This window comes from Rhipicephalus microplus, chromosome X (assembly GCF_043290135.1).
Source record: "Rhipicephalus microplus isolate Deutch F79 chromosome X, USDA_Rmic, whole genome shotgun sequence".
Taxonomy (NCBI): domain Eukaryota; kingdom Metazoa; phylum Arthropoda; class Arachnida; order Ixodida; family Ixodidae; genus Rhipicephalus; species Rhipicephalus microplus.
In genome coordinates this window covers 16,565,798-16,578,105 of record NC_134710.1, presented here as the reverse complement: position 1 = coordinate 16,578,105, position 12,308 = coordinate 16,565,798, and the positions used below count along the sequence as shown (strand labels likewise).

Here is a 12,308-nt window from a genome sequence, read left to right as displayed (position 1 = left end):
GGCGCACTTTAAAGAACCCCAGGTGGTCGAAATTTCCGGAGCTCTCCACTACGGCCTCTCTCATAATCATATGGTGGTTTCGCGACGGTAAACCCCACATATCAATCAAATCATCAATCAATGGGCCTTCAACGTTTCCGCCTTCATCGGAAATGCAGCCGCCGCAGCCGGGATTCCATTCCGTGACCTGCGAGTCAGAAGCCGAGTACCTTAGCCACTAGACCCCCATGGCACCTTAGTCCAATCAGTCTATAGTCATTTTTATTAGTGTTCGCTGTACAAAGAATTTAGGACACTCTAAGATGGCGTAATTTAGTGTCTCACTGGGGCCACATGAGGAAAATTTCAGCTGTCAGCGCGTCCTTGATGGTATACTTTTTCGCGTACTGACACAGAACCAACTCTGAGCTTAGATAACAGGGATCTGTCATGACAACTCAATTCACGACCAAGAATGCCAGATGATGGTATCAATGAAGATGCACGCACATTAACGTGTCTCCATTCCACGTGAGTTATCTTGCTGAACATTAACAAGTATACGGTAGCCTGGTTCTTTATCACAGCCGAGTATCATGATAATGGAACATATTTTAAAGTGCGCTCAGCTCATCATGTAGAAATGAAAAAAAATTAGTAAGTTCATATATATTTCTTTTACTTTTCATCTTGAACGCGTATTTTATTTCTTTATGATCCAACTATCAGTACAGTCTTTGTAAAAAAGCTCACATGCCATTTGTATTGTCGCATTATACACGTGTATTCTGTTAAGCTGTATTACTTGCCTGATGATATATATATATATATATATATATATATATATATATATATATATATATATAAATATATATATATATATATATATATATATATATATATATATATATATATATATATATATATATATATATATATATGGTACAGGCAGGGGCGCCAGCGACAGAAGTGAAGAATGAAGACTTGCTGATCGCGATAGCTCCGCTTCACAATCGGTTTAACTCTGCCCGCTCTATGATAAACGCCCCACCGCGGTGGTCTAGTGGCTAAGGTACTCGGCTGCTAAACCGCAGGTCACGGGATCGAATCCCGGCTGCAGCAGCTGCTATTCCGATGGAGGCGGAAATGTTGTAGGCCCGTGTGCTCAGATTTGAGTGCACGTTAAAGAACCCCAGGTGGTCGAAATTTCCGGAGCCCTCCACTACGGCGTCTCTCAATCATATGGTGGTTTTGGGACGTTAAACCCCACATATCAAATCAATCTATAATAAACGTGTCTCCAGCTCAGCGCTTAAGGCGTACTATGAGGTGGTGGAAGGTGTACCGGTTGATTAAAGTTCAGTTTATCAGTTTATACTTTTCTTGAGATTAAGAACTGGGAGGAATACGAAAAACACCTTTGCCCATAACGTATGTATTGACAGGGACACAAAGTTACACAATAACTCTGGCTGTCAGTTCCCCCATTAACTAAGGCTGAAGCTTTCAATGACTGCAGCAAGTGGGCATATTTGTATTGAGAAAAGTTGGAAGCAGTCGCACTTGGACACAGTTACACGTGGAAGAATTTTTCTAGCATGTCGATGCTCCGAGATATTACGTGGCAAAATTTAATTGCGGTTTCCATGATTAAGCATAAAAGACAGTCAGCCCTTGCGCGACGTTCCTCTTTGATGAACGACGGTGGTTGCATGCGCCGTTTAACCTCACAACGGCATGAATTCATTGCTAAATATGGTAACGATTGCCTTTTTACTACCAGCGAGCGATAACAAGCTATGACTGTTCGTCACATCGGGGAGGAACACCGCGTCAATCTTTATCGCCTTGCACGCATATTCATACACTACACAATTGAATTTTGCCGCGAAATATCTCGCAGCAAAAACATGCTAGATTTCTTTCTATGAATAGCACACGCAGATATGAAAATAAGTTGAAACAAAATTTTTTACCTTCATTTGCGTATATTTATGAAATCAATTTACGGCCCGTGTTGATAAGTTTAAAGCATCCTAATTACGGGTGTTTTATTTCACACCTTCATTGTTACATTTCTAATATATTACGAGTTGGCAGAGTTTAAGCGACTAAGCTTAGAGTGAACGACGGGTTCAAGAAGAGACCTTCTGCGGCAAGATCGTTAGCACTTTCTTTGGCTGCCTTCGTATATTAGGCAAAAGACTCTGAAAGGAAATAATGAATGATAATATTAAGAAAGAATAAACGACCGCCTGTCAGCCCAAAAGCATATAATCAACGTGACAGGAGACAAGCAACAGTGTACATTTTCTTGTTCTTGGTTTTTTGGCCAAGTACTATTGGTTGAATGCATATGAAAAATGTCCTTTCGCGTCTGCGCTCTTCACTTGTGTTAAGTATCAATGAAAAAGAAGCGTTGTGCTTTGACCTACAACGTCTCTTCTGGGAGTTTCCATTTTATTAACTACGCCAATACACTTTCACTAAGCACAAGACGCAACAATGATTTGTCGTATCTTTCCACATTTTCCTCCCTAAATGACAGCATAGCGATGTGGACGCGCGAGTGGATATTTACACTCGCACAGACAGAGGAGTGCTATGTTTAGACGTGCACGAAGCAGTGCCCGCTGCTTGGTACACTTCTAAACAATTGATGAGTTCTCCATCATGTAATATTGCAGGAGGCAGTTCTCACAGCAAGCATGTTTTGCAGTGTCTCACAGTACTGGAACCACCAAGGGACGAAGTCTACCGACTTTGTTTTAATAAACTCACGCATTCTTGTGGTCTCATTTCTCTCGGACGACGATAAGGACCCTGGTTTCCGAGCGAAATTTCAAAGCTGATTCCAGCTTGTCTTGTTTCAGCACGATTACGTTCACGGCCATGTGTGGTTTGAACACACTATTCGACGACAATGCTTTGTATTCGCCTTGAGGCTTCATGAATATTTTTGATGACCAAACATCCAAAATATTTGGACACCTAGTGGAACAACGTGAACAAGACCAGGACGACGCCACGACGTTGAAGAGCATGCAATGAGAGAGAATGAAGAGTGCTTGACGCCAAAGACACATATTAGACTGAAGTAGACGATGAGCGTTGACACTATTAGGTGCCAGATCGCTTGTGTGTCAGTGTACCAGAGGGGTGACTTTTTGGCACATACCGAACACCGTCATCGCAGGTCCAAGGATGGGGGCCGCCGTCATGCCGGTTGCTTCACCAAGAACTGCGTTCCATTACTGCTTGACATCAGCGATGCTCAAAGATGCGTGCTGCCTATACATTTATCGTCCTGTCTTAGGATTGTTTCTTCAGACCCAGAACAACGACGGACTTGATGCGGCAGCGAGGAGCTGGTGAACGCGAGTAGGCGCTATAGTTTGCAGACAAGGCTGCTAGACGGCTGAGTCGGGCGCGCTGCAGCTGTTGGACGGGCCCTAGCGGCGCTCGGCCTCAGAAGAGTCCTTCGTGCAGTCCATGGAAGTGACGCGTGCTGTAGTAGATACGGCCGTTGCGACGGCATGTGCGCTCGACGGTGGTGGCTTGATGAGTGAACGTCGCCGCGCTGGACCAAGCATGGCGTCGGCCGTGCGCCGACGAGAACCGCATCCCAACAGCTCTTGGAAGGCTGCTCGAAAGTCGCGGTTTAAAAAGGCGTATATGCACGGATTGAAGGCTGAATTGGAATAGCCGAGCCACGTGATGGCGCAACTCCACTCATAGCCGAGGTCGCACGCTGGGCAGCAGGCTGTAATGAGGTACATGAGGAAGAAGGGCAGCCAGCATGCGCAGAACACGCCCAGCACGATGCCCAAGGAGCGGACCGCCTTGGTGTCATGAAGCAGCTGCTTGGAACGGCGCCGCAGGCTCCGGCGCAGTCCCGGTGAAGGTCCGGCCAGCGAGCGCTCTAGGAGCCGAATCTGGCGGGCTTGGCGTCCAGCAACTAGCAGGATGCGTAAGTACACATAGAGCATCACTGGCAGCGGCAGGTAGAAGGAGGTAAGTGATGACACGAGTGCATACACCGCGTTGACGTGCAGGCCGCAGTCGGAGGCATCCGGTGCACTGCCGTCAGCATGCCATCCCAGCAGAACGGGCACGAACGAGATGGCGGCCGAGCAGAGCCAGATGGCAGCCACTGCAAGCGCCAAGCGCCTCCGGGACACTCGGTAGCGCAGCGGTCGTGTGATGGCCCAGAAGCGGTCCAGCGCCACGGCAAGCAGATGCAGGATGGAAGCCGTGCAGCACATGACATCGCACGAAATCCACAGGCGGCAGGCAAGCAGTCCCAGACGCCAGGCACGCACCAGGTCGTAGGCGAGTCGCGGTGGCATCACGAGTAACGCGACGGCAATGTCGGCTGTGGCGAGACTCGCGAGCAAGACGTTGGTCGGCGACCGCATGCGCCGAAAGCGGCACACTACCGCTAGCACGAGAATGTTGCCGAGAAGAGCGGCCAGGAGCACGAGCGCGGCGACCGCGACGCCCAGCCAGCGCAGAGCGGCCGGCTCGGCCACCTCGGCCCCCGGCATGCAAGACGCACTCTGAGAGGAGCACACCGCTGGCGCACCGCAGCAGCCGCCGAGCGAGGGCGCCGCAGGCGCGCTCGAGTCCGCCGCGGGACGGGGCTCGATTGAACCGGCGGCTAACAAATTACATGGTCTGCTGGCGAGTCCTGCCCTTGGACGGGCGTCCTTTCCCACCAGCAAGTTGAGCGACCATCTTTTCTGTCACCCGGATGCCTTACGCTTGCTGCGACAGTGCGCGTAGAAGCTGTCGTCCGAACAATACGCCTATCATGGAACAAACAAGAACCGGATTGTATTGAATCGACTGACGCAGAAACGAGTGACTACAATTTGGTGAGCGCAGTTGTGGCAGGTGTAGTAAGGTAAATAGGTGGGCCTGAGTGATGCTTCCTTGGCACTTTTAGTAGTTGTAAACTTAAATCCCTACTCCTAACGGCACGTACACCCCACTTATTATACCGGGGACGATTTCCTGCGAGCGATGCTTGCCAATAAGAATGGATAATACCCAAACACAGGAATAAATTAAGCAAGCTGCACATAACTAGTCAAGCTTAGTAATTGGAGTTCATTATTCACGTTAACGAATTCATTTATTGACTGATATATAGGATTTAACGCCCGAAAACTACCATATTATTATAAAAAATACCGTAGTGAAGTGATCAGGAAATTTCGACCGCCTGGGGTTCTTTAACGTGATCAGAAATATGAGAACACAGACGTATAGCATTTTTGCCTCCATCGAAAATGCATTCAGGTTAACTGAAAGGTGCGATGAATTTGGTTCATAGCTTAACGGCACGAAAAAATGAAAGTTTCTTATTACCAGCATCTCCCAGAGGGATTATTTTTTTTTTTTCAATAAAAGTCCTGCCCCAAAAAAACACGGGTAATATATATGCGACAAAGAAGGAAAAGAACGCCATCACGTTGAACTCGCAATATTTCCGCTATGAGAATAAATACAGATAATCAATCTTGCAGCTCAATTTGTTCTAATGAACTAGCTGTGTGTATTTACAGTATCATATCATACAATGAATTATCCCAGTGTAGCCTTGCAATAGACCGCTCTATCAGAGCTAAAATGAGGAATCTTGATACGTATTTGGAAAATGCAGAAAATGTGTTTTTGTGCCGCGGCAAGGGATGCTGCGTTTTCTTTAAAATATTTTTATAGCAGTGATATTAGCGCTCCGCAAGGAATGGTAAAAATACTCAGTCAAAAACTTAAATTTACCACTGCTGAACGTGTTATGTCACTACAGAAAAAGTTTATGACATGATGGTGCCTCATACACAGTTATTTTTTCTTTCATTTCTTGTTTTTCTGTTTTCTAGCTTGTACTATATATTGTCTTCTGCTTGTACGTTTCTATTTTTTAATACTTTTCCCACAAATACATTTCATCTTCTAGCAAAGTGCGTAGCTAGTGAGACACTAAAAAAGAACGAAGCAAAACAGGCTGCGCTCCTCTGTCTCGTTTTGTTTTTTCTTTCAGTCCTGTTTGCTGCGTAGTTTGCTAGAAAATGAACCCTATAGCAACTCGCCCAGTTTTTTAATGCTTGTTACAAATGCATTTTACTTGTATTTTGCGTAGCTTCTTCGATTCCATGTGAATATTTCCCTCTCTAGATATGACGACCTGTCACAATGCCTTTTTTATTACCTAACTGCTCAGTAATTCACCTTTTACCCTCCCATTTCCCTTTTTATTATCCCCTGGTTCGACGGGACCGGCGACGAAGGGGAAGAACAGCGTCAACCGGTCGCGCAGGCGGTCAGAAGGCTTGGTCCTTAGTTTGTGGTTGAAAATAAAAGTCCACTACTACTGTTATTTCAGATGAACACAAGTATAGACCCATTGTTTTTTTTCTATGAATGACCACATTAAAAAAAGGAAAACGTGCTGAAAATGCTGTAGCATGAACGAGGACACAAAGACGAGCACTGACTTCCATCTGAGGTTATTGAGCGGAAACAAAAGGTTATATAGGCCAAAACCTCAAACAACAACAGCGCGTCTCGCATGATGAACTAGCAGAAAAGTCGAGGAAGTAAACAAAAAAGTCAATTTTCTTTCACAGCATTGTCCTTCGTGTAACTCAGCTCCTCCTTTCGAGGACACGCTGCTCTTTGTAAACACAGAGACGATCACACTCGAATGATTGTCGAGGCTCCGCAGAAGGCATGTGAGTGTGTTTCAAGCGTTAGTAAGCCTTCTCTCGCCCTCTCTGAGAAGGAATTAAGTTTCCTCAGGAACACCGGTGCGCACTTTTAGTCACAGTTGTTCCTTTGTTTTTCCAAGCTGTTATTGTTTGTTTGTTTTCTTTGTTATTTGACTTTTTTGGCCTGCTCAATTTTTCACATGACTTGTTGCATCGCTCTTCACTCGTCACACATAGTTTTTTGTGGTATAGACACATATAAACTTTTGTTTCTGCTCAGTAGGCTCAGTTGAAAGTTAGCACTCCCTCTTGTTTGCGTATGGGTTATCATCTTTAGTTCGCACTGTAGCATTCATAATGACACACCAACTACCACCAGCCGTTACCCTTCTAATTTACTTACTTTTGCATTGCGGCTATAATGTAGGCTATAGCGGGCACCAAGATAGAGGCAGACTACTTTAATTAGTTAGCAAAATAACTACATTTTCTAGCTTTTCTTTCATTTGTGGGTATATATTGTATTAGCGGGAAATGATAGGTGTAACCTTAAGAGACTAGAAGAGAGAAGAGTGGGTCAGAGAGCAAACTGGAGTTAATGATATCACAGTTGAAATGATTAAGAAATGTAAATGGGCCGCGCATATAGCACGTAGGCAGGATAACCATTCTTTCATTAAGGGTAACTGACGGGATTCCAGAGAAGGCAAGTGGGTGAAGAGGAGGCAGAAACTTGGGTGGGCAGATTAGATTTGAAAGTTTTCGGGCACAAAGTGGTAGCAGCAAGCACAATATCGAGTTGACAGGACGGAGAGGCCTTTGTCCTGCAGTAGGCGTAGTCAGGCTGACGATGATTACGATATTCTATTAGGGAAACTGAACATCAACCTCAAAATAGTCCAGTCAAGAAAAAAAATCATTGAAAATTTTATGTGATTCACAAGGCGGCAAAATGTTAATCTGGCAGGCAGATAGAGGTATTTGAAAATTTTTATTAACGCGGGAGTGGCGTGAGTGTCGGGCAACACTGGTGTACTCGTGAGCCGGGACGTAGCAAGCCCCTTGCTGTGGGAACATCCACCTTCCGGCGGAAGATAATGTTCCATGGTCGGTTGCACGCGTGAAATCGAGATATTTTTCTTTTTGAGCTTGGATTTTAAATTGAAGTATTTGCAATGGCTCAAACTTTGTTGGAAGAAGACGGACGACTCCGCCCAATGCTACACATGACGTCCCGGCACGTGCCATAGCAAAATGACGGTTGCCGGTGTGCTTTATAGGCGATGACTTCCAGGCTTGTTCGCTGATGCATGGTCCACTTTTCATATATGTATAGTCATGTAGACCCTCTGTAGCTGTATTGTCACCAAAACCTAGAAATTGTTGGATGGTCTTGTCATGGTCTCTTCAATGTATCTGCGTTGTGGTTCCTACTGCCTATTCTCTAAAAACGATCGTAGCCGTATGCGTACAGCTTCAGGCCTCATTTTGTCATGCGAACCTGGGGAAAATATTTGTGCAAGTGGCTTTTTCACCCTAGTATACTGAGTGGCGGTGATGATCAGTTGTGAAGCTCATATTACAGCATTGTGTGTGAAGCATTGTCGTGGAATAGTGTGTTCAAACCACACATGGCCGTGAACTTAATCGTGCTGAAACAAGACAAGGTGGAATTTGAAATTTCGCTCGGAGCATATATATATATATATATATATATATATATATATATATATATATATATATATATATATATATATATATATATATATATATATATATATATATATATATCGAAAGAGAAGAGGCACAATATAGCGGTTGCCTTAATTTTATTTTCAATTGTTTCAACCAGTGGGCCGGTCTTCGTCAGGGTTTGCAAACAAACGAAGACAGCTGGTATAGTGGCGAAGTCACCGTCGCTCTATTCTTGAGGAGGTGGTCGTAGAATGAAATCAACTCTAAATTGCTTAGAGCTCAACTCGAAATTTGGACCCTGGTGCATCGACGATGGCATTACCCTTCGCTGTAGTGGTATGCACAATTTGTTCATCGATGCGGTCTCCTAAGAACCTCGCTGTTTAGTCTCGAAATCAATATTTGTCTTCCTGGAGATACAGACCCGTATTCCCCCGTCTTGACTACACTTGTTCCAGCATTTTCTTTTCTAGCTGTGATATTTCTGCGCAGACAGTTATGTTGTTGAGCTACACACTAATGCAACTAATTCCTGCGAGAGTGTTCTCTACTATATTTAGTAATGTTGCCGGTGCTGCAGAGATTCCGGATGGAAGTCTCTTGAATATGTACAGTGCAAGTGTTTATGAAAGCGAACGCGGCAGCATGTGGCCTGCGCACTCTGGCGGCTGCTGGCAGCGCGTTCAAGTGGGAGTGAAACCACTACCGTTTTTTTTTTTCACGTCAACTCGAAGCGAGCAGAACAACCATTCATTGGTGTTATGGAACAAGCGGCAAGACTAAAACCGCCTCCCTCTTGAATGGGGAGGTGGACAAGGCGATTAGACGAAAAGCCAGTAATCACCTTGAAGGAGGAGGGGATTGCAATCTTGCCAGTCGTTTCATGTCATTATGATGGCTTGTGTTGCGAGCAGCCACCAGAGTGCGCAGGCCACGCACTGCCGTGTTCCCGTTCATAGAAACTTGCACTGTACAACCCATTCACGGTACTCGCTGTCAGAATTTTTCCCTTGCTGGCTTTTTGAGGTTTTCAAAACAATGTTGAGAATGCACGATGCTTGATTTCCGACTAATGTTGTCGGAAAGTTCACCACTCAAGAGGTTCTGCGAACTAAGAAAGGAAAAGTATACTCCAGTGATAGTGCAAAATAAAGTGACTGAGGTTTGCGGTGTGATTACACCGTATGTACATAATGTTTTGCATAGGATAAAAATATGTACAAAGAGATTCAACCTTGGCGTTGCTTTTGCTGGTACCAAAAAATTGCTGCAGTTGTGCTCAAAGATTTACGTGAGAAGCAAAATGAAGGTAAGCCCCACCAAAACGGGATAGGATGTCGATAATGTCATTTGTTTTATTAACTGTGGAACGAATTTGATTTATTACATCCCATTTTCTCGCAGCAGGGTATACGTAGAGCAGACTGGGCGCTGCCTGAGTGTGCGCTTGCGGGAGCATTGTAACGCGCTTACGTCTGCACCTTGTTTGCACTTGTCTGCACATTACGCAAAGTTTCGTTTACATCATACTTCCCACGCACTTCTGTTTTGTATGTCCATTATGACGTAAGGACTAGGGAGATCTCTGAAGCCTTTTTTTATAAAAGAGAACACTGATATTTGGTGTCGGTCTCGCCTCTGTATCACTTTTAAATTGTGAGATCACGTTTCTTGACGACACGATAATAACACCTGATGTTGATCCTTCGCCTAGTAACCTTCTTTCCCTCTCGTCTTTTCTTGTATATATTCCTGCTACGAATAAGTAGAAGTTGCAGTCTGCGGTTATTTCTGTACCTTATAATTTGTCACGTTTGTTTGGCGCTACTAAGTTCTCCTATGTAACGAATATGCTGCACTGCAGTAGGCTTTGAACTGCAGCACCTTACCGTTGGCGTGTAGTGGCACCATGAATAACAGGCATGCTTGTAGGCTTCTTCCTTCATTCAGGTCCCATGCTGTCCTATTTGCAGGCTTTTCTATGCTTGCAGACTTATTTCCGTAATTAAAAACGTTTCTTGACGTGAACTTGACTTGTCACCGTCCTTAATGCAGCGCGAAGACGTTTCAGGCTCTCTGCATCGAAGGCAGCGGCGAGTCCAGTTCAAGTCAAGGAGCGCTTCAGCGTACGTTGGTTAGCCTTCATTTGATGCGTATAGCACTTTTGAGTAGCATTTTTTGTGCGTGTGGTGCAAGTTGCTTAAATGAATGCCACTTTCTCGCAAGCGTTGCATGAAAAATTCTAGAACTTGCATCGAATCTGTTGCAGCACATCTTGAGAATTTGGTGCTATGTTGCAAACAGAAGAAAACGAAGGGGCGGGGGCCATAGAAAAATTTCAGCACCGTCATTACCAGCCGCATTAGAATTTCAGCACTTCAGACACCATTGGAACAGTAAAATGTGCAGAAAATCACGGGACTAAGTTTTCAGACTTTATCTATATTTCTATTTACACAGGGCTGGGCTGGCAGCTACACCTAACTCTTTTTCGACAGTGAAATCTGTGATGAGATCACAACATGCGTCTCGCGCAGCTTTGGCTAGTTGGTACAGCATGACGATATTTATAGCGCGAGAACCGTGGTTCTGTTCTCGCGCTATAACTGTCATCTCGCGCGGCGCTGCAGTTGTCCGCCACCGCCGCTGGTGTCCGTAACTAGTATCACACGAAATATGTATAAAAACCTCAAATAAAAAACACCAAGGACACAATGAGATTTAATTCCACGTCCACTGCGTGCAGGCCAGTATTTAACCACTGAGCCGGATTGGTGCCTGGGACTCGTTCAGAAAGTTGCCTTAGGTAGGCTTGATGACGGGAAAAAAATCGCGTTAATGTGAGTAATAAAGTGTTTTGGAACAGCGAAGAAAGAACCAGGCCTCACACAATGCTAATTGCGTAAATAGTGGGTTGTCCAACGCTCCCACCTTTTTGAAAAGCATGTTCTTCGTCTTCTCCGCTTCTCATGGCTCTTACCCACGTTGTAAGAATATACAGGTGCTGACACTCTCTCCGAAACGCGTTGAAAGGTGCAATCTCAGTGCGTCCAAATAATGTTCTGGACGTAATCACTTACCTCCAGCTTCACCAGTGCCTTCTTAGATGGCGCTACGACGAGTGGCGTTAGCCGTCTCGGTCTCGGCAACACGCTTCGGCAGAAACGTGCGTGCTGCTGATTTTGGGTCTTTTTTTGGCATGTGTGACCGCGCTGTTTTGAAGCCAGTTTTTTTTTTTTTCACGTATGTTTATTGGTAATCTGTCGACGAAGGTGACATTGAATTGCTGAAAGGTTCTGGAAATGGCTAGAACTCGTTTTGTACCGAATTGTAGTTCTGGCATCGGACTTGTGAGGAGCGTGTGCCCCTCTTCAAAGCTCCGTCCGACAGTGACCGTCTGACGGTAATCGTTGATATACATATGTGAATTCACATTGTAACATCTAGCCATGAACAAGCGCATTCTTTTGGTGGGCTGCACATGAATTACTTGCATGGTTCAAATATTTATACATTTCGTGGAACAATTGCGCTGTTTTTGTGTGCTTGATATGGAATCCTGGCGTGTTTCAAATATTCATTTATATTGCATTCACAATGAACAAGCGCAACTATGCTTCAACAATTCCCTGTGTAAATGAAAGCAGAGATATATACGCATGAAATACGTTTCTGGTTGAGTAAGGATTCTCTTTTAACAGAAGGGTAATAATTCATGATGGGAGTTAACGCGTCAAAACTACGATTTGATTTCCAGAGACGCCATATGTGGAAGCCCCCTGTCTAATTTTGACCATTCGGGGCTGTTTACGTGCCCCTACATCTAAGCACGTGAAACTTTCTAGCATTTCTGCCCCAAGGGAAGGTATTGTTGCTTGAAGACACATGGCAAAACTAGGCGTTTTAAGATATATTTAC

At 44.8% G+C, this 12,308-nt stretch overlaps 1 protein-coding gene across 1 annotated transcript in view; it reads right to left on the bottom strand.

Moving 5' to 3' along the window:
- LOC119175581 (beta-3 adrenergic receptor) overlaps positions 1-4,518 on the bottom strand; it is a 43,327-nt gene extending 38,809 nt beyond the window's left edge. Inside the window, exon 1 of the mRNA XM_037426485.2 lies at positions 3,158-4,518. Within this exon, the coding sequence (XP_037282382.2) occupies positions 3,432-4,397 (966 nt within the window). The 5' untranslated portion in view covers positions 4,398-4,518 and the 3' untranslated portion in view covers positions 3,158-3,431. The remainder of the gene's footprint in view (positions 1-3,157) is intronic.
- Between the last annotated feature and the right edge of the window lie 7,790 nt (positions 4,519-12,308).